Source organism: Epinephelus lanceolatus, chromosome 13 (genome assembly GCF_041903045.1).
Source record: "Epinephelus lanceolatus isolate andai-2023 chromosome 13, ASM4190304v1, whole genome shotgun sequence".
NCBI lineage: Eukaryota > Metazoa > Chordata > Actinopteri > Perciformes > Serranidae > Epinephelus > Epinephelus lanceolatus.
This window is the reverse complement of record NC_135746.1, coordinates 32,836,214-32,860,203: the sequence shown is the minus strand read 5'-3', so window position 1 is coordinate 32,860,203 and position 23,990 is coordinate 32,836,214. Positions and strand designations below refer to the sequence as shown.

Genomic DNA, 23,990 nt, shown 5'->3' with positions numbered 1-23,990 from the left:
TGAAATGCAGCAACCATGAACCATATGATTCTTCATTACTTGTTCATTTTGAAAGATAGTATGATATATGCTGTAGCAGTGTTTACAATGAATTCCTGATTGTCAGGCTTGATTTCTGGATTATCTAAAATACCAAGGAGAAATATCTAACATATCATCTCAGTGCAAAAGTGGGGATTCCAACTTAAAATTCAGGGTGAAGCAGTTTGAATGTATTATGTATAATTCTCTCAGCAGGCACATTTTTGTAATTTGTGGAAATCCTTCATGAACACTCTAACCTAATTCAGCCTTTTTTACCTGATATTTCAAAGAGGTGACAGCTCCAGACAACCACGACACATCAGAGGGCACCGAAGTCACAGAAGACTTGCCGCAGGAGACACAACAAAGTGATTTATTCCCAGAGAGAGACATCAGTGTAACGGCAGCACCGGTTTCAGACGTCTTCCCTACACCTCCGGCAACTTCTATTGATGTGTCTGAAGTGTCCGCACCCATTCCGACTATAGACTCCGGACTCTTTGAGGTAGCAGAGGAATCTGTAATCCCCTTGGCTCCCGAGTCTTCAGAGGATGATGGCTCAGAGCCAGAGGCGGAATCAGAGTCGTCTGTCATCATTATCGATGAAGACTTGGAAGGGGCAGTGCCTAAAGGAGGCGAAAGCCAAACCAGCCCACCTTCAGTGACAGAAGATGCCATTGATGAGGTTGTAAGGGACCTGGCTGTGGAGCTGGATCAAATGGATGTAGTAGCCACAGAGGCAAACGAGCTGCCAGAGGAGGGGAGTGGCTTCACACCTGTGGGTGAGCGACATACCACCATCAGCGTCACAGCCCCACCTCCAATGAGATACCTGACCACACCCTACATGACCACAGCCAGCCAAGGCAGAGAGCTGGTGGTGTTCTTCAGCCTGCGTGTCACCAACATGAACTTCTCTGCGGACCTCTTCAACAAGACGTCTTCAGAGTACAGAACCCTGGAGAACGCCTTCTTAGACATGGTAGGTCGGAAAACAAATGGCTTGCGTACATATCACTGAGTTTTAAGAGCTGAGACAAAACATCTGTACCACCCTAATGATTAGTTTTTGATTTAAAAGATTTGGGCGTAGCCTATAGGCCCGTAGTTTACTAAGGTTGTCCCCAGACATAGCCAGACTTTGTAACCGAAGCCATTCTACATATAATAATATCATCAATTTATCAGTTATTATCACTCATTGGTAAATAACCAGTTCCTATTGTGTTGTGTCTGCTTTCTACTTGTATGGCCAGTATACTTAATAGTCAACTAATTTACTTCCCATTCGATAATATTTACACCAATTTACCGGTGCTTACAATAATCTGTTTCAAACAACATTTGGCTGGCTAGGTGACAAAAGTTCACTTATCAAGAGGGCTCGGCTGCTTCACTGTGGTGACTCTTGCTAGCTAGCTAGCTATCTTGATAGCCAACAGTCCCGTCCTTGGCTCGTCCAGATGCTCTCCACATTGTTTTTGCATTCTAACCGTTTAGGCACAAAATGCTTATATACAAATTATGCACACATGCAACTCTCCAGAGCAAATATAAGCAGAATCTTTGTCCTTCAGAAATCAGATTGCATAAATGCCTGACTCAGGATCACAATCTTTTAACAAAAATCATGCAGTCATGTTATATGACCCACAAAAACCTTTTCCTGAACCTAGTTTTTATTTTACCTTTTAACTTTACGGTACTATTTTATTGCGCACTCTATAAAGTGTTGGAAGTTACAAATCCCTCTTATTTGGTCAATAAACACAAAGAACTGAGATCTACTAGCTGTTATACCTTGCTCTGACCTACTGTCAGTCACTGTATGATTAAAGATATCTTTTAAAAATGTGTTTTCAACAGAAAATCCTTTTAAAATGCAGATAATTCATTTTCTAACCTCTGTGTCTTGAGACATGTTAGCAAATAATTTCCTGTAGCAAAGCTTCTGACAATTAAGACAACTGAAAAACCTTGTTGGGTGTGTGACCTTCCACTATGAATTTCATTATGACTTGACAGGGAAACCAGAAACTCAAAGAAAATTAATGAACATGAGCAGCTGGCCCCTTTATTTGCAGCTTTGTTTTCATTCTGAGGAGTTCTCCAGAAGCCCTCAGAGTCAGACCCACAGCCTGTCGTGTTGTGAATGGATATGTATGGATGTTTTGGATGAATAGAGGAAGTGAAAGAATAATTTCAAGCTCAGGCAGGTACAGTATAGCTTTCATTTTACTACAAACAATGACTTGGATAAATTAATGAGGCAGTAAGAATATGCTATGGGAATATAGTCAAAGATGGGAGAAGCTACTGCTGTGAGTTCTCATGCATTTCTTCTTTGTGAGGAAAAATACTGACATACTGTAGGTTTAACAGGACACTCAAAGCCAATTCAACCTTACATGAATTTGTAAAGAAACTGCGTTTGAGTTTCAAGACAGAAATGGCTGTATTTCATTACAGTTTAATTTTCAGCAACTGTCAACATCCAGTTCAAATTTTAGATCAAATAACATCACCAAAAATAACTTTTATCAGCCTAAATACTCCTTGGGGTGCTACACAAACTCTTCGTTTTACTTAGTTTTTTATTATTGCCTGTTCCTCTCATTTGAATGCAGCTCTGATTAGCACTGCTTCCTAAACAAGTGTGTAAATCCCTTCAATTAGCAGCGAGGCAGCAGTTTAATTTAGATGCCCTTTTGGATGCCTGCACTCAGCTGGTTTGAATCATTTGGATCAGAGTAGCAGCGCTGTGGTCTCTCTGTGTGGTGAGAAGCTCTTCTTTGAATAGAAAACATTCTCTGAACTCGGCTTAATTTGAATAATATTACTTTTTTTAAATGTAGATATTCACGATAGAAGAAAAAGACAAACATTTATCAGACGGGAGAAATAAAAACAAGGTTGCGACTAACTAATTACTATAATTTTCAGTCTATAAAATGTCTAAAAATCCTGCATATTTGAAAAACATGTTTTAATAGTATATTTAAATCTATGACTTTGTCATTAAGTTCTACCTTTCCATTTAATTTGCATTCAGCCTGTCTTAGACTAAGTTCTAAGTATAGGGTTATATCTAAATTTACATTTTTGGTGTTGCTTTATATTTTAGAGCATCAAATCAGAAGCTTCATATTATATCTGTATTTATTTGGAATCTTTTTAAGGATTTACTGAAGATCTTACACTTTACAAAAATAAAGTGATTTGTTTTCTCTGAAGTGGACATATTTTCCAGTCGAACTTCTCAAAAAGCTATAATTCATCAGTAAGCCATTTGTAATGGGAAGTTCCCAGTGGTCGGTATTAGCGGGCTGTGGTTCTAGCAGGAAACACCCCAGGTGTGACGTGAATATTAATTAGGCAGGGTGAGATCATGCAGGGTCAGCATGCTGTAAATAAATAAGAAATCTTTATGGGGTTGTGTTCCTCTGTGCCTCAGCACATGTTTGTACAAGATGATAGCGCCGCAGAGAATCAGACCGAATAAAAATCAATCGGAACACGCATAGTCTTGTAATCTTGATGAATTACACATTTATCCTACATTCAGACTTTAAGTGGGGAGCAAATGTTGAGGCACATGTAAAGATGAAACTTACAAATTAAGATGAAGAGCTGTTTGCTGCAAAGCTTTAAGCAGGACTGTGTCCAGGAGCCTGAACATTTGTCCAATTAACCTGTATTTGAAGCAAGAAAATGTCAGTATCTCTATCTCCACAAACTGCAATATAAACACTTGAATCTTAAAAGACATGATTGATGAAGTCATTGCTGAAAAGCCCAATACAGAAAGATTTAAATATCTCTGATAATTAGAATAGAAACACAACTCAAGGGTAGCTTTAAAAGATCCATACTGCCTCACTTACATCAGATGTGGCTTAGCTAAAGCAAAATATCGTTCTTTCTAATGAGCGCTGGAAGACGAGGAGAGACAGATGCTGGACTTGGAAGGCAGGGGGAAACATCTCAGGGACTTTAGGTTGAAAAGAATCCAGCTTTGGTGCAGTGTAGTCATGGTCAGAATGAGGGCACAGGTGTTGATTTATTTCCTTCTGCAGTTAACGTGCATTCATATGTATCCACAAACTCCTCAGAAGGGTCATTACATAATAAAATCTTTATCACCCAATCAATCACTGTAAGTGTATGAAGAGAAGAAAGAACTGCAAGAATATAGTTTAGGCTATTTATATAGAAGAACTAAATGTCCCTCCAAAATATGTTTTTAGCTGGACTGTGGTTAGGTGACAAAGGGAAAAAGATCACAGATTCTGAGAGTCTATGAACTGTTCTGGAGGAAGGAACACCATTCTTTCGAAAAAAGTTTCTGTCATTTGATGTTTTGATGGTGATGATGATTATAATTATCATTACTTACTCAGGCCTTTGTATGTCCAAACTAACCAAGGCCAGTGATGAAAGCCCTCCATCCCCCCGGTTTAGTGCCTTTCCATTAAGTTGCTGCCATGATAGCTCCAAATTAGTCACGTTATAATTATATAATTAAAATTGAAATAAACATTAATTGCTGCCCAGTACAAAATAGTTCAGTGAGCTTCACCTCAATCAACTACAACAGTTAAATCCTGCCTTTACATTAACGCATGAGTAATGATGATCTAGTGATATGATATATAGGACTGTAACAGTTAGAGGGGAAATTCTTGTGCTTTACACTTTCATATTTGTACTTAAACTAGCTGGGGTCATAAATAACTTGCTGCTCCCTGTTAGGTTGCTACAGTATGAAGCTGTTGATGCAGTCTGATTCTGTCCTGCATTTCATGTGAATGCCTGAAATTCATTATGATATGTCAACAGATTCATTAGTTTTACATCTTGGTTAAGTAATTCTCGTGTTTTCCTTACTTGAATTAAAGGTCAAGAGTTGTAAAGACAGCTTTTAAATCATAGTAACATTTCTAAGAGGCAAACCTGCTCTTTGGCTGACTTAATCCTCAGTGAGCCGCAGTGTATCTGCAAATGTGGTGAAAGAGATTAAAGTAGTGTCTTCAAGTGAAGCACTAGCAATGTCTTTTTGTGATTTGGGTGAACTATCCCTTTAAATCAGAAAGCTATAACATACCTCCACCTAAACTACACAATCCACTGATTTTATTATTTTAATAATGGATTTTAAGTCTATTATGCATCACATTTATAGAGGCCTCAACTAGTCTTCAGAAGAATTTTATTCTTTAAATCCACTTCACCCTTATTTTGGATTTGTTCTTAGGTTATAACAGAATCTATGCACACTTAAGAGCACACTGATGCACATTTGAGCACTGACATGTTTGTGCAAAATAATTGGTCGTTGAATTTTCTTCAGTTCTACAGTTTAAATTACTATGATATTTTTTATCATGTATTGAATTTTTAATAATTATTTTCATTATTTTACAAAGCAGGTCTTTTAAGATAAGCACCACACAAACAACTCAGTTTACATCACTATCTTAACTGGGAACCATGCCAATACTTTGGTGTTGTGCCATCCGGACAAAACATAAACAAGTGCTGTCACACAGATATAAGGATCCTAAAATGTTTCCACACATGTCATTGTGAGATTTTATGCTTTCAGAATAACGGGCAGTTTGTCAAGATTGAGTGAAGATTCAAACATCAGGCAGCTGCATATTAGGGGATTAAATGTCAATAAATTCTAGTTTATTAAAGATGGTTATTTTTTTTCTGACACTTCACAGATATTTATGGCAATTTTTGCATGACAGCAGAAATAGGAAATTTATTTTGTAGTTGCTCTGTGTGTGTGTGTGTGTGTGTGTGTGTGTGTCTTGAAATGATAAATACATTCATAAGCAGTACTGGTGGCGACTGCCACTGATGTGATTATGTTGTTTACTGAAGAGATGCAGTTAAGTAGCACACTGCTCACTGAGACGACTAACGGTGGCTTCACTTTGTTTCAGTCACAAGTTTTCTTCACTTATTTCTTCTGTCATCAAGGCAAGGTCGCTTTTTATTTTAAGGAGTCTTCACCTCAAACTAGACACCACGTCAACAAATTAGTATCTTTCAAAATCCAGTTAAACTCTCCAAAAGGCCTGCCGCATTTATGCATAGCACACAATTAAACAGAAACACTCGACAGTTTTGTTTCTCTAATTCCCATATGGCCGTTCATAATTACCTCTATTGATGCAGTTAACAAAACGAAATGAAAAGTAAAATCTATTCAGAAAATGTAGGTCTCTTAAGGATTTGGAGCATTTTTTTACGAGGCAATATATAGTCCTGAGCCAATATATTCTATTCATGTGATAATTACTGTGTGTCTCAGCATTTGAATTAATTTTTCACTGCTGTCAGCGATAAACAGCAGCACACCCGAGGACATGGAGAAAGAGCAGGTGACTAAAAGGATGCTAGTTTGATTCCTCGGATCTAACAAAGAAAACGTTTCGTAAAACTTCTCTTGTGGTCTCAAACCTAATTTATGTTAGAGCACTTGACAGAATTGATGTTTTTAAGACAGGAAAAAAGTGTTGCTCGACACTTGTCTTTCATGTTGGACAGGTGGAGAATTTTGCAATGACCCAAAAAATTTTATATTTTGTCTCACAATGTGATTGGTAGTGATACTATCAATGCCATGGAGATAGCAGTTATAAATCCACACCGACCTGCAGTTGTCTGTCAGCAGTAGCACCTGCGGAGTTGAGAGGACAGAGGCCTTCACCAGGCTGACTGACAGCAGACATTTACTGAACCAGAATATTTTTTATGCTGGTGCCATTGGAGGAAATCAACGATGTCCATATTTTTTGATTCATTGATTTTATTTTCCAGCCCACTGTAGCAAGTGAGTGGAATCTGCTACAGACAAAGAGGTGATCAATCACTAAATGTACAGTTAATATGGTAAACACCCATATACGGCAGGATACCATCAGTAAATGAGTCAGAAATAGACACGGACCATTAAAGAATGCAGGGGGTCTCTGGTTATCATGGAGATGACTGAAACCTTTCACCGAAGCATGAATTGAAAATGTCGCACTGCTCTTTAATTTCCGTCAAGCTACACTTTTCAAAAGTGTCGAGAGCCCAACCATAAATCGGCTCGGTAAATTTATTGCTCATGAGCAAGGCATCTACCTGTCATCTACATTGGAAAGTGACATTCATCAAGCTCATTAGCTCAGTTACAAATGGAGCAGTATGTTTATTCAAGCAATGCATTTGTACCAAGGACTCCTGTCTCAAATGTCAAATCATTGCTCTTCTGTGGGACGATTTGTCACCATGCAGTTCAATAAAACTGAATGGTGACAGGACGGCTACCTTCAATTTAAACTCTTCAGTTCTCCAACAAGGCAGTTTGCTGTTGGTCAACAGGGTTAATGTGTGTCAGACCTCACCAAAGTTGAACTTGGCGTGAAAAATTTGCACAGATTTTCCACATCCCCCTGAGTGAATACAGTGATCGCACAGATTCTACTGAAATATCACCTATTTAAATGCTGGTGCTGCTGATGTTGTAAAACATTGACAGGTCGCAATCTGTGAACAGGGATTTTTTCTGTAGACTTTCTATCAACATTAAACTCTATTTTGTATTGTAATGGTATAATGGGATGTTGTTTTATGTGTCCTTCATGAGGTTATGTTTTTCATTTTCCAACAGATGTAAAGTAATAACGGTCCTAATAACAAAAACAGCATTACACTGATGGAAAAAGCAAAAAAGTAGAAATGAGCACTGAAATAAAATTGTATTTCTGTTGAAAAGAGAAACTCAGAAAAGCAGAGTAGTAAGTATAACATAACTCTGTTATTGCATTAGTGGAGTCACTACTGTGGAAATGTACATTATACTAGTTTACCATATTAGCCATGGTATTAATGCAATTCCTCCCCTCCTCTTTCTTTTATACTTGGCCTATCTTTGTTCATGCTGGTGATTATTGCACTTTATTCGAGAAAACATGGTGAAGAAATAATATATTTTACATGGAAATATTCTGTTATGTTGTTCTTTGTATGTACCTTGCTATACTATTACTTGCACACCATTACTCAATACTATTACTCTTATTCAGATTATTTGAATATTTGTTTCAACATTTTCTGTGTGTGTCTTGGTGGCTGCTACTGTGTTGTATAATGACAACAAAGCTAAAACGTGAAATGAATTGAAGGCAGATATTGCCAGGGCATCACTGTCTTATACTGGAGTCTGGGACACGATATAAAGGTGGGTGAGTGAAGTCCCAATGAACACTTAGGCACTTAGTCAGTTTGATCCACAAAAGTAGCCTAACATACAGCTGGGTAATTAAAAACAGACAACAGGGCACATGTGCACACCGAAGGGTCCGATCATGATGATGTGAATCATATGTTATGGTCAGTGGTAGAGGAAGTATTCAGATCCTTAGGAAAAACTACTAATATAACACAAAAATGGTAAAAATTCATCAGTGAGTGGAATTTCAACTTTATTTATATGGCACTTTTCATACGACAGTAACACAAAGTGCCTCACAGAGGTTAAAAACAACAAAGATCCAAAACAGAAAACAAAAAAAAAGGGGGGGAAACCCAACCCTCCCACCACACATAGAGATACATAAATATACACATATATACACACACACACTAGCTATCACTAAAGAGACATGGCTGAGCACCGAGACCCGAGGCAAGGAAAAAGCCACCTCTGGGGGCCGTCCACACCGAGGTGCAGTGCCCTTCAGCCCCCCAGGTCAGAGCGGTCTCCCGACGGCACCCCCATCGGGAGACCAAGAACAACTCTGTGTGGTAGGCCCCCATGAGGAAACACTGGAGCTAAAAACTGAGGGACTAAAACAGTAGGATAGGATAAAAGGTATAAAAAGAACCAAATAAACAAAAAGCTATTTAGCTCATAAAATTGAGTTAGTAGCTAGGTAAGAATTATCTAAAACAGAGACATAAAATGCATCAAAACTAAAACCTATAGGCTAACTAAAATAACAAAAGCTAAAGGTTAAATGAGATAAGAATGTAAGAGGAGGAAGGGTAAGAACATAAAAAATAAATAAATAGATAATAGATAAATTGGTTATAAAAGGAATTTAAAATAGATAAATAAAGAGATCAGTTAAAAGCCTGATTAAAAAGATGAGTCTTGAGCCTCTTTTTAAAAACATCAACAGCCTCTGCAGCCCTGAGGTTCTCCGGCAGGCTGTTCCACAATCGGGGGCTATAATAACTAAATGCCGCCTCCCCGTGTGTTTTAGTCCTAACTTGTGGTATGGTTAAAAGGCCGGTGCCGGAGGACCTCAGGGTCCGCGAGGCTTGATATGGTAAAAGCATTTGTATTTAAAAAATCATTTACTTGGGTAAAAACCAGTTTTTATAAAATTTTGCTTAAAAATGGTAAGGAATTTATAATTAAAGAACTTAATCACCCCCAAACTGCATTTCCATGTTTTTCTCCTCCCTTTTTCTTGTTTTTCCTCAATGCAGCACTTTTGTTTCATGCTGTTTCTGGTATTCTGAAAGGTTTTGTAATTTCTGCAGGATTCAGTCAGGATGGGGGAATCTGTAATTTTTCGAAAATGGTGTAATTTTCTCCTAATGTCTTCCTTGTGTGAATGAGTTCTGCAGCTTCTCATGCATAACAGATGAGGTGATTTGATAAATGTAACCAAACACTCGGCCATTAATATCAAATTAACTGTCAAATGTTTAACAGCTTTTTTCCTCTGAGGGATACTCGGTCTGCCACAAGGCCTCAGAGACATTCAGGAGCTGTTTCAGAATGACAGAAATGGTCTACAAAGTGATGTTCCGCTCTGCTTCTGCCAACAGCTCATGCCGTACTTGCAGGCAAACCTGACAGGCTTCAAAAAACTGGAGATTCTTAACTTCAGGAAGGGCAGCGTGGTTGTCAACAGTAAAATGAAGTTTGCAAAGTCGGTGCCGTACAACATCACCAGGGCCGTCCACTGCGTCCTGGAGGAGTTCTGCTCCGCCGCCTATAAGAACCTGCACATCCAGATTGACACCCACTCTCTGGATGTTGAACCAGGTACATATACAAACAATTGTGAAAAATCTTCAAACAGCCTCAGTTTTTAGAACAGGAATATAAAATGTTGCAATAAATAGCAAAAATGTCATTATTTTACTGCAATAATCATATAAAACCCACAATGTTATTAAATGTTTTTACAGGTAACAAATTTTTTGAAAGTCTCTTTAGCAAACCTCTCTGTGTATGTCTTGTTAAATTTTATTTTAATGTCATAAGACTTAAATTAAAGGGAATTCTGCCACTTTTTGCTTAAATGTCCAAGTGAGTGTCGATGGTAAATGTAGTCAATTGAAGCAGATGGTTCCTCAGTGTGTGCTATAATGACAGAGAGAGCTGAGTTCTCTTGCTTGCAGAGCCGTCCCAGCAGTTCCTGCTTTGTTGGCCAAAACATTGAATAGCTCAGGTTTAAAAGTTGCACCTATGCTTTAGAAACACTGAGGCTTTGTAGTCTGAACCAGTGTGATCCAAGATGCAACAACTCTTTATTTTTTTCCATAATGTCAGCAGCAGTGCATTACAGCTTCACTCCTTTTGGTTTTAACCTTTCACAATAAAAGCCCAACTGAAATTATTTGCAGCATTTTGCTAGTAGGCATCTCAAAAAAGAAAAGCTTACAGTAGTGTTTAGTAACAAAAATACTCCCTCAGTGGTCACTTGCCCTCTTGGCCCTGCTTGTTGCCTTTTTCAGGTTATCTACAGGATCCTGAAAGAGGTCTCCAGTACATCTTTGTCTAAATTCATTGCAGCAGAATGATTCAGTCTCTGTTGGCATCGGAAGGCAATTTGGTGTTTGCTCTCGGCAGCTCAGGTTCTAAAAGGCCCCTGCCGGCCCTATCCTCTTGCATGTAATGCAGTCCCAGCCTCGGCTTCTCTCTGCTCCATTTCTTTGGCCATACACTTGAAAAAATACAGCTGAATGTCTGATTCAGCCAAAACACTGTAAAATGTGATCTTACCCATACCATCCCCTGCACTCATATTTTTAGATGCCATTTTCGCTGTTGGAAACAACTTATTGTTGTTGCGAAGAGTTCTGTTTTTGAGCAGCAACTAGAGCACGCCCCCTAGCTACTCTGAGGTAAAATCCAACCTGTAGTTCTTACTTGCCTCCAACTGTGTCACTGTCATGTCAGATGATGCCACTGGATGGGGGGGGGGGGCACATGATCTGTCCCCTGCAATCCCCTTGAAATTTCCTTCAAAAAAGTTCCTCATTCATTTTACAGCTGCAGCAAAGTGATGTCCTTATGATATCTTTTTATGCGTATGATAAACCCAAAGCAGCATTTCATTTTAAGTCCCATTGTTGTATCAGCAGTGCTTCTTTATGTGGATCTCATCCTTAATAAGCTTTGTATTGTAATATTCTCCACAGATGAGATGCACGTGGAGAGCAGAGATCACAAACACATTCAAATAGACTTAGTAATTATGTCTATATGTCAAATCCACCGATACACAGTGGGATTGTACAGAACATTATAGGGCAGGAATAATAGTAATGAAGATGAGAAGTGAGAGGCAGAGAGAAACACTGCTGCAACATCTTTTGCCTCGGAGGCGGCAGATCATATTTTTGCTCAAACAATTCATATAATTGGTCTATGGTGATAAAATACACTCAATACTGTATCTTGCACCCAGCCGTAAATGTCTTATGCTTGTACTCATATTAATGTAGTAAAACTTTTCCATTAAAAGTAAAAGTCTATCATTCAGGTATATTCAGAAATTATCTATTAAGGTATGCACAGTGCCTCCTTTAAGGTGTTATTATTAAAGGCAGAAATATACATCAGTGAGCTGATATGTTTGCTGGAAAGTAACAAGAAATTGCAATACAGAAATGCCAAAGATGTGTTTGTTTATTAATTTAAAGTTTTATTGGTGTACCGGGCAGTACATAATAGAGTAGAGGAAACACTATTGACCCAGAAAGGAAATTTGCCTTTGGCACAATGCTACAGTCTGTTGCTTCACATAAGAAAACATCAGACAAAGTGAAAACATCTTAAAAAATAAGAGACATTTGACATCAGCACAGCAGCTTTAAAAACAACCTGTAAGAATGAAAGTACTAAGTACTACAGTGCTTGTGTACGTATAGCACTAAAATGTAGCAGTGGAGTTCAGCAGCTCGATGCAGGATGGAACAAACAGTAGCTCCGAGCAGTTTGATTTGCTCTTTGGCACACGGAGTCTTCTTTTGATGGCAGAGATTTGTATTTAGAGAAGAGGGGATGTTGAGAATAGAGATCTCCATGGATCTAAGATGACAGACCCCAACCCTACTGGACTTGGGGAATTAATTCTGAGATTCCTAAGAGATTCCTGAGATTCCAGTTGGACCTAATAATTTAAAAAGAATATAATTACCCAACCCGTTTTTGCCAGTGCATGTCCGTGAGGGGAGAGAGAGAGAGAGAGAGAGAGTTTTATTTATGGGGCAAACCCAGTAATTAAAATTGGTACTAAAATGCTGTTTCACTGCTAACATCCTTTATCATGTAAGACACATCATACTGTTATTACCCATCTTACTGAACATAATGTTTAATAATGTTTCAGGTGTCTATTTTTATTTTATTTCTGTTGTCACTTGTTTTGTTGTTGTGGTGATGTGGACTATTGTAACTCCCACCAGTGGAAAAAGTTCAAAATGTATCCAAGTTGTGAATGTTTTTGGGTTATCCGTCTTTTCTCCGCTCGGCCTCCAACAAATTTTTTCACCTTGCTTTAGCTCTTGCAATCTGATCCTAAGTCAGTTTGATTGTCATGCAAGTTACACACACTGAACTTACTATTTCTCACATGATCAGTGCTGATCTCGAGTCGTTTCGCCTCCTCTCGGGTATGTCACTAATTGATTGGGACCTGACCCAGCCCTATTGACCATAATAAAACATGAAACCCAAACCTATATAAGTCCAGGGTCAAGTCTCGAGTCCTTGGGTCTGGGTAGACCTGTAGTTGTGAGTCCACATTGATTTTATTGCTTGTTCCGTGACTGCCTGCTCGTATTCATTAACACAAACGGAGGCAATGACATACAATATACATATTCATGCATACATCTGGATGTACTGTATGTATGTTTTACAGTTAGACAGATATATACTGACCACGCATTGTGGCATCACATTGTATATATTTCATCCATGAAACCCTCCACACATGCTAATTTCCCTGGAGTTTATCTGACGTTTAGTCTCGGAAGCCGTCCACGCCAGAGGCTAAATCTTACATTTCAATGCAGACCAGAAGCTGAGGATCTCATTAAAATCAAACACTCCTCAGCACCTCCTGGAGAGAGGAGGGTGGTTAGAGGGAGGAGCAGACACACACTTCATGAATACTAATGTTTTCTTCCTCTTCTCGCAGCTGATCAGGCGGACCCCTGCAAGTTCCAGGCCTGTGATGAGTTTGCTCGCTGCGTGGTGAACAGCCGGACGAGGGAGGCTCAGTGTCTGTGTGAACCAGGCTTCCTGTCGGTGGATGGTCTGCCCTGTCAGAGTCTGTGTGTTCTGCAGCCTGACTACTGCCAAGGAGGGGACTGTCACATACTCCCTGGACACGGAGCTGTGTGCAGGTAAATAAGCACGCACAGGGCTTGTTAGGATGCTAGGTTTACATTCGTTATGACATAAGGTTGCTCCACCAACAGCCACAGCAAAATAGTCACCTGCAATCAGAGCTGATTAGAGGGTAAAAAATTCATTTTTGGGCTGCTGTAAAACCAATAATATAAATTGAGTATGAATCATAATAGGCAACAAAAGGTTTACTTTAGCCTCCATCAAGATCCACATGAAAGCCGCATTAATCAATATTTTTATGTGGACAAATGATGGCATGTCATGTGAAAGGTGATGAACCCACAGAGAAGTCACCCTCAGCCCTACCAAGCATGTTAGCATCTTTCACCACAGTTTTGGTTTTACAACACAGAAAGTTACTGATTTGATTTAGTCTCAAGGCTCTCATTACCCTCTGAGCCGTTTACAGCAAACAAGTCCTGATAAAGCCACAGTATACTACCTGCTCAGCAGCAAATAGCAGATGGACACACTTAGCAACTAGCGATTACATATAGTGGAGCATTTAGCAGCTAAAGAGACATAAATCATTTTTTCTGATGGAGCTTCTCATATTATTGAAACTAATCTGCCTGCATAAAATGTGTTTTTTTTTCTCTCTCCAACAGATATTGTTGTTCAGTGATTTTTTTTTTGAAGGGTCACAATCATTACACAAGGATTCTAAACAGTTCTTTTCTTTAACTTTGAATTTCACTAGATAGAACCAGCCAAATGACGTACAGTATTCTGTACACTACCAAAACAGAACAATATTCGGCTAGTATTTAATGACAGTAACCTGAAGCCAGCACATAATGGATCAAGTTGTTTAATTTTGCTCTAGAAGTGTGGTGAGCTCCAATGAAAAGCTGAGAAATTCAAAGGTTTTTGTCGTATGCCAGGCGTCAGCAGCAAAGTTAAAAGACTATCCACATTTAAAAAATATCGGCCCATTCATCAAAAGCTCATATTGCTCAAAAGCTTAATTAGTACCATGGTTCATTAACTGTGTGTCAGTTCACACGCAGATCTTTTGGTCCTCCTGAGATTTTATTAAATTGTGACACTTTAACTGAACTAGGAGTTATTGCCTGGACTGTTAATAAACTGCCTTATGGGAAGCTGCAGCATTTCTAAAACTGTGACTGACACTGTTATAAGTTTAGCTGACAGCCAACACCTGATAGTTAGTAATGCTGTTTGAAAGTGCCTAGGATTAGGCTACTTTTATTCTATGTCATCTTTTTTCCTCGCGTAAGCAAATCCCATGAATAGACCAAAACCAACAAGGTGTTACTCTGTCTCTGAAATGATTAATTGACAAAATAATTAGCAGGTTCATTAGTGATACATAAATAGACAAATGATAGCTGGTTGCAGCCCTGAAGTGGACTCACAGCTTTAGAATAACCATTAAGTTATTGCACACGTTGAAACACTGACATGAAGGACACGTCTTTGCCTCAGGTGGCGTCAATATGTACCCCTTTGTACACAAAGGCTGCACATTCGTGACAGGCATGACAGGCATCACATGCAACATATCAGTAGTAGTAATACCATATGACACTGCTCAGAGGGGAAGCAACTCCTGGAAATCATTGTTTTCCCAATTTGCAGACATTTTTGACCACTGTTCTTCTTTGAGTTAACCACTAACTACTACAAGCTACTTTTTAAATCTCCCGCAGTGTATTGCACGCATAACACATCATCAAAATCTCACACTCGTGCCGCCATTATCTCATCCTGCCAACTGTCACGTTTATACAGATACAGTTTTGGCGCTGTTACTACCTCCGTTCCTGACTCAGAGGTGAGACAACTCTGTCCCCCCTTTCTGCAGCCTTACCTGTTATACAGAACTGTGAGGCATAATAGCAGCATGATATTTCCGCCACGAACAGGCAGTGTAAAAGGGGCCTGTTTTCATGTTCATATGTGCCTTTTTGTTTACTTTAAATTTAGCTGTGAGTTCAGTTGAACACAGAGTTCTGCACAGAAATAAACTAGTTTTATGTAATATGGAATTGGTGGTGCACTTGCATGTACTCTCTTTGTCCTTTTCTCTGTCTTCTGTTTGTCTCCTGTGTTTACACTCACATACAGACTAACCTGTCTCTTGAATCCATCCCTCTCCACTGTAAATCAATGCTAAGTTGATTTTTAATGGCTAGAAGGTGTTTCTTTTATTAACTAGCAGCTCACAGTCGCTGCCTTTCTACTGCCAGAAAAATCTAATTTCAACCCTGTTAGACTTTAGCACTTCGGCTGCTGACACAGAGCACCTTGGAGAGTTTTCTATTGAAACAGTAATCTTGCATCATCTGAACTTTTGCAAAGATATTCTGAGGTTACATTCCTATTATCTTTATCAGGCATGTTGTACCCTCAGACAAAAGGAATTTCATTTTCTGAATTTCTGTTTAGCCTCTGGTCAGCATTGAGATATTACTGAAACTACATGAACACCTCTGTGAGCTCCAATACAGCAACATCCAGTGGTGGAAGAGGTGCTCCTATCTTTTACTTAGGTAGAAGTAATAATACCACAATGGAGAAAAACTCTGTTACTAGTAAAAGTCTTGCATTTACAATTTTATTTCAATAAACATACAACATTGTTAGCATCAGAATTTAATTATAGTACCAAAATTAAAAGTATTCATAATACAGAATGGCTCATTTCAAAATATCATATTATTGGATTATAATTATTGAGGCGTTAATGTGGTTATCACTTTTAATGTTGCAGCTGGTAAAGGTGGCGCTCATTTTAATTACTTCTTATATTATTGTGTAGCTTGTGAAATTCTCCCCAGGGATCAATTAAGTCTTATCATAATCTATAACAATAGGGATCATCACAATACAGTATATATGTTCTTTGCACAAAGATACAATATTTGCTAATATCACAAAGTCTGCCACAATACAATTTTGGTTCATTAAATTCTGGGGCCTTCAGTAGATGATATGAGTAAATATCCTCATGGTCTCTTTGTTGGCTGCTAACCATTGTCTGTCTGGCACTAGGCTGCTAGCACTGTTTTAAATTTTAGGAAAGAGGTGCACTTGGACGGGAACGGAGACACAGACATGCCATGGAAATTTCAAAATAAAGGCCTATCCCAAAGATGATGATATGTATCAATGTTTTCACTTGCATCAGTGATAGTAGATAGATAGAGGTGGTGGTCCTTTGAGAACTATAAATACGGACAGCAGCTTTAAACGGAATCTGCCCAGAAGTTTCCCAGATTACATTATTGAGTTATTGTTTAGACAGAAGTTTTGGCTTGGGTGTGACACTTTCCGAAAGGTTATGGTGTCATTCAAATCTTGACAGTTCATTCTTGTTGCCTGTTTAATGTGGATGTTGTCTCATGATGGTGCTTTAGGAAAGGTCACTCCTGTAAATCATCATCATTTGAATCTCCCTCCAGCAACAGTGATGACTCCAACAACATTTTTTCAATCTGGCTTAAATTTTGTTGAGATATTTTAGTTATTTTGACAGTGAGAAAGTCATTTTTGTCCATATATTTTATATTTTTCAAGGGTTTATCCCAGAAGATTCATCTGAATGACAAACTGAGTTCATAAAGAAAATAAACGATAATTATTTATCATAGGTACAGCAACGTACATCTGTGTTTGGTCATTATAAAATAAAATGACACATCTTTTGCACATTTTGTACAATTAAACTGGACAGAGCAGGTTAGTATGCTGGTGGCTGCACATGACAAGAGTGGATTCTTTGCATGGTGATGATTGGAAATCACCTGAAGCAATGTGAGACATTTAATTTTCTGACATTTAGTCAATACAATTTGTGTGTGTGTGTGTGTGTGTGTGTGTACACTGGTGGAGGAGTTGAATACAGAGGTATTTTTTCTTCAAACTGGACCCTCTGGTTTTGTTCCATGTGGATAATTGATTCACTTCTACGTGTACAATCGGCAGAAAAGCTAAAGTTGGCTTCCTCTCATCTAAGGTAGCAGCAGCTTTTCTGTCTGGTCTGGGGGATTGAAGGGGTTCTCGGGGGATGCAGTCGACTTGGATTTGCCACCTGTCATTAACACTGAACCCTGTTTGGTCTAATCCTGTGTCCAGACCGGACAACAACAGGACAGAGAGGCAGAAAACAGCAGTAAACACTGAGCAGAATCCATAAGGTTAATACTGCAGAGCTGCACATTCCTTGTAATCTTATTTGGCTGCTTGACAACTCATAGAGCCAGTGGAAGAAGTAAGAAATCATTTCTGTGTGAGATAAAGCCTTGTTAATCAAAAAAAATACTGGAAAAACACTGAGGGGGGACCACGAAGATTCTTTATGTCCAAATTACAGTTGATTAGGTTTTGTTCTGCACCTTGCTCTCCATGTGCCTCTGGTACTCCAGGTCATGCTTTTGTCCTGCAGCCACACACTTACCTGGCCTACCTACCAAGATTTGTTTTGGTTGGATTCCCGCCCAGGTTAGTGTTTGCGTAATAAACCGATTTCTTGTTGGCTGTGTGTGGGTGCAACACTGGATTCAAAGAGTGTCTACGGAGTAAATAGAGTTTACTGGCAGGCTTAATGTTTCTGTATGACCAGTAGGTGTTATCAGGTGGTAATCCTTGTTATATATTTGCTGCAAGTGTTTGTCATGCATCACAGAGGGATGTGTCTGATGCAGTTTGTGAGATAATGTATCCTTTCAAAAGCCCAGACTATTGTTTATTGTATCGTAAAGGTGACGTCACTATTTTTACCATCTTATATTAATACAAATTTGTATTTTTATATGTCAGACTAACATGGAATTTGTTAAGTTTCTGCTGGGTTTTCTGGATTTAAGGTTTAAGGATGATTATTTTGGCTACAGTTAATATTCCAGCTTCACTATATATTCAGAGCTGTCTGTATGATCTGACAGTGTATGTATGTACATATGTACATATGTAGGTATGTATGGATGTAGGTATGTATGCTCACTACATCAGAGGCCTCCTAAAACAATATCTGAGAGGTCAAAAAAAAATTTGCTCATTTTTTTCTATATCTGGGTCTTACAGGGTTAAATATGTTTATATCATGACCTTTTTTCCAGCTTTTAATGAACATCATTTTCCATAAGCCCCTAGACCTTTTCTAGCCAAACCTCACAGTTCCATGAGCTGCTGTACTATGGAAGAGTTGGCTCAGTTGACTTTGGAGTACATTCTGTTAGCAGACAAAATCAAGTGACGATGAGATCTCATTTTGCTTCTCCTAAATTTACGTGGGAGCTGTAGTTTTTTTCTGTGCTTACAGAGTAATTGTTCAACTTGCAAAAGTTTCAGTTTGTTTCAGCGAGCGCTGAAGTGGAGCTGATTTCTTTTTTGTTTTCAGAAAGAAAGAAAAAGGAAGGAAATGCTGAGCGAGAAATTTTTCTGACTTGCAGAAGGTAGTGGGACAAAGGATGGACAGACGCTAGTTTTATCCCTAAAGTTCTCTGTGAATTACGCCTGGGCCTCACGGTCTATGTAAGCATTGCATGTGCGTTGCAGAACCTCTTGTATTTTGTTTTTATGTTAACAGGTTAGAACAACCACACTGCCCACATGAGCAGAGCTGCTGAGACACTGCCTTACTGCTTCTCTGCTATGGAAAAATCTAGAGAATAGGAGTCTTGGCTTTTTTTCCTGCATGATGTGCGTTTTTCATCAAAAACTGTGAAAATGGTCTTTTGATAAACATGTTGACATAGTGGCAGCATGGTTGGTATTGTTCCTCACAGCAAGAGAGTTCCTGGTTCAAATCCCAGGGTGGGGGAGCCCTTCTGTGCGGAGTTTGCATGTTCTCCCCATGTCAGCGTGGGTTTTCTCCGGGTGCTCCAGCTTCCTCCCACAATCCAAAGGCTGCGATAGTCTGGTGACCTGTCCAGAGTGTACCCACCTCTTGTCCAGTGTCAGTTGGGATAGGCTCCAGCCCCCCCCCCCGTGACCCCCAACAGGATAAGCGGTTATGGAAAATGAATGAATTCTGACATTGTACCACATTTCACCACAGTTTCAATGTCTATTTCTGTTACAGACAACAAAACATATAATTCTCTTTAACTCAACACTTCCTGTTTCCATTTCAAAATAAAAGCCCTCTGACAATGTTAATACGGACAGAACCCCCTTGTTTATTAACACAAGGCTTTTTATTGTGAAATATGTGCAGGACCTGTTACTGACAATGCAGTGGTTTACATGGCTCCATAAATTAGTGGAGAACCAGCTCTTAATTGTAGAAATACAGTACTCATATCAGTACCGCAGCAGCAGCGCTGTCAGTGTTAACATTGTATGCAGCACAGCAGTTCAGTAAAGTAGCTGTTACGCGCTGCTCATGCAGGCAGTGTAGCCCAGGCGTTACTCTCAGACCAATTTACTACTCTTCTAACTCTACCAGCTTGTAGCTACTTTTAGCTCTTAAAGTGCTTTGTGAATATGGCTGCCAGTTTAAGTTGTTACAGAAATATAATCACATCCTCACTTGTGCTGCAGAGGAAGGAATCACCACACACAGTGCTGACTGGAATTACATCCTGTGATCTGATATGATATGTGGGTTTCAGTATATGTCAAAATGTCCAACAGAAAGACACTAAGTGTGATCACCTGCTTGTTTTGTTACAAATTTAAAGCAGGATACAAAAAAATATCCCCCAGTGTCAAATAAAGATGTTGAATGTGTCTGAGGAGCTGAACGTCTGCTTGTTTTCCAGTGGTGCAGAACTGACTGCTTCATTATGTACAGATAAATCTGACTAGAAAACCTAAGAATCAGATGGGAACAGTGATCATATTTTAATCTCCACAACAGGCTCTGACATAAAAACCATAGCAATAAACATAAGTTATCTCAAGATAGCATCAAATGTACTTTGACATCAACATCAGCTGAATATATCTTCTACTCTAGTTCAGTGATGATTTGCTCTTTCTTTAAACACATTTGGAGAATGTGCAGGTCCACTGTGATATCTTCTCTATGAATCTCTTTTCTAGACACAAAGACTAGAAGAGTTTCAAGGCGGAGTCTCGCCTCAGCACATGAGCAGAGTTGCTGCAGCTGCAGTTTCATTTTCACACCTGGCTCATTTTTCTCTTTTTATAGATACAAAGACAGCTACTCTCTCCCAGGCCTGGCCAGTTAAGAAAAAATATCGGATTGGACATCACCTGAGAATACTACAAAAGGTAAGAGGGGCTTGTTGCCGGGAGCAAGGTTGTTCTGGTGAAGTCCCACATGTGCAATCATGTGTTACTGCTGTAACAAAGATCATGCATGCTCGGCAAAGTTTCAGTGTATAAATTAGCGCTGAATCAGGTGATAGTGTTACCTGATGATGCAGAGAAAATCCCACAGTGTGAGATTAAATCCAAACCTAAAAACAAATACTTGTGCACGCCATTACCTCACCGGGCTGTAATCCTTCCCGCCAGTCTGAACCCAAAGTGGTTTAGAGCTGCTGTGTATTTAAGCAGACGCAGAGCTGAACAGTGACTAATTAAACCTCCCAAAGGATGGAGGAGGACTGAATGTCAAGACTGTTTTGTTGCAGAAGCGCAGGGATTTGTTCTGAGTCCACGTCTTACCTCGGGTTGATTGGTCTGCTCCTTCGTGATTCTCTTTTATTTTTCTTGTAGTAGCCACACAGGCTGTCCACCTTAAACACCAGCATCTTATCTTTGTCCTCTCTGCTCTGTTGGCTTAAGAAATTGACCCCATGAAAATTACAGCTGAAGTGGTGAACACTGTAAAAGAAATCACTGGAGCAGTTTGAGGGGTGAACGCAGCAGTTTAGATCCACATTTACAAGAAAATGAACATCAGTAACACTTTATTTTACAGGTCTGTGACTTCCTGGAAAGCACCATGTAATTTGGCACTAATTATAGCAAATTGGTGCACTTCTACTTAATTAATTCCAATTAATTGCTAGAGTTAAAAGCTATTGTAACCTCTAATCATTTAGTCAGTGCACTGTAGGTCAGTTGATCATAGACATTTGTTATTCAACACAGTTCAGGAACTTGGAGTGTAATGAGAAGCTACAAGACACAAAGAACATTTTCACTCCTACAGGTAATTCTGAATATGAATGGTTGTGCCTGATCCACCACTCATTGGATCCGTCAATGACAAGAATAGCAAAGACAAGCATTTTTACTGACAGTGTCGCATGGGTGAGGTTCTCCAACAGAACCAGAGCTGCTGTCATTATGACTGACTGCTATGCGCGGCTGTGGCTATTCAAGCATCCATACCTCTTATTTATCACGCACTTATGGCACTCATTTCTAAGACTTTTATTTTTATGACTTTTTTATGACATACCATACTATGACTTTTTTATGACATACAATACATTGACTGTATTAATGACTTTTTATGACAAACTATACTTTGACGTTTTAAGGCATATACTATGACTTTTAATGTTGTATTATATTATGACATTTTGTAATGGTGTACTATACTATGACTTATTTATGACATACAATACTTTGACTTTTTAAGACTCAATCAATCAATCAATCAATCAATCAATTTTATTTATAAAGCCCAATATCACAAATCACAGTTTGCCTCACAGGGCTTTACAGCATACAACATCCCTCTGTCCTTTGGACCCTAACAGCGGATAAGGAAAAACTCCCCCCCCCAAAAAAACCCCTTTAACGGGGAAAAAAAACCTCAGGAAGAGCAACTGAGGAGGGATCCCTCTTCCAGGATGGACAGACGTGCAATAGATGTCGTACAGAACAGATCAACATGATAAATTAACAGTAATCCGTATGACACAATGAGAGAGAAAGAGAGACAGAGAGATGCAGGACAGACGGTAATGACAGTAACTTATAACAACATTAATGAAAGCAATAATATTATAATTATAATTATGGCTGTTGTGGTACAATATGTTGAAAGTATATATATATATTAATATCTGATAGTGTACATATGTGACAGTAATCATATGTGTATAATAACAGTAGAAGTATGACTAATGACTAATGATGGCAGCAGCAGCAGCAGGAGGCATCTGGCAGGACCACGGCAGCAGCACAACCACACACGTCACACTGTCCAGGCACCGCTGCAATATGAGTTAACCTGAGAGACAGTGGAGCACAAAGGCTCCGGAGAAGAAGCCGAGTTAGTGACACGCAGTATGGCCGAGTTAGCAAGATGCAGTAACAAGACACGAGAGAGAGAGAGAGAGAGAGAGAGAGAGAGAGAGAGAGAGAGAAGGTGCCCGGTGTATTATAGGGGGGTCCTCCGGCAGACTAGGCCTAAGTCTGCCTAACTAGGGGCTGGTACAAGGCAAGCCTGAGCCAGCCCTAACTATAAGCTTTATCAAAGAGGAAAGTCTTAAGTCTAGTCTTAAATGTGGAGACGGTGTCTGCCTCCCGGACCGTAACAGGAAGATGATTCCACAGGAGAGGAGCCTGATAGCTGAAGGCTCTAGCTCCTGATCTACTTTTGGAGACTTTAGGGACCACGAGTAACCCTGCGTTCTCAGAGCGCAGTGTTCTGGTGGGATAATATGGCACTATGAGCTCTCTAAGATATGAGGGAGCTTGACCATTTAGAGCTTAACAGTAGGATTTTAAATTCAATTCTGGATTTTACAGGGAGCCAGTGCAGAGAAGCTAAAACAGGAGAGACATAATATACTATGACTTTTTTATGACATACAATACTATGACTTTTTATGACATATGACTCTTTTTCTTACTTTTGAATGGCATACAATACTGTGACATTTTTATGACTTTTGTATGAAATACTATATTATGACTTTTTTCGACATTATATACTATGACTATTTTAATGACATACTATACTATGATGTTTTGTAATGGTGTACTATACTATGACTTTTTTATGACATACCATACTATGACTTTTTTTATGGCCTACTATACTATGACCTTTCTAATGGCATACTATGCTGTGACTTTTAAAATCATTTTATACCCAGACTTTTTTAATGACATACTATACTATGACGTTTTGTAATGGTGTAATATACTATGACTTTTTTATGACATACAATGCTGTGATTTTTTTAGGACATACAATATGGTGACTTTTTTATTACTGTTTTTTCATGACATACTATACTGTTAACTCATTAATGACATACAATACTTTGACTTTTTAAAACATATTATATTATGACTTTTTTAGTGGCATACTATTTTATGACTTTTTTATGACATACTATAACAATTTAATGGCATACTATACTATGACTTTTTTATGGCATACTATTTTATGACT

At 38.9% G+C, this 23,990-nt stretch overlaps 1 protein-coding gene across 1 annotated transcript in view; it reads left to right on the top strand.

Moving 5' to 3' along the window:
* LOC117270785 (uncharacterized) overlaps nt 1-23,990 on the top strand; it is a 54,763-nt gene that overhangs the window by 28,013 nt on the left and 2,760 nt on the right. Inside the window, exons 13-16 of the mRNA XM_033648646.2 lie at nt 315-1,006; nt 9,868-10,087; nt 13,476-13,683; nt 20,814-20,896. Of these exons, the coding sequence (XP_033504537.2) occupies nt 315-1,006; nt 9,868-10,087; nt 13,476-13,683; nt 20,814-20,853 (1,160 nt within the window). The 3' untranslated portion in view covers nt 20,854-20,896. The remainder of the gene's footprint in view (nt 1-314; nt 1,007-9,867; nt 10,088-13,475; nt 13,684-20,813; nt 20,897-23,990) is intronic.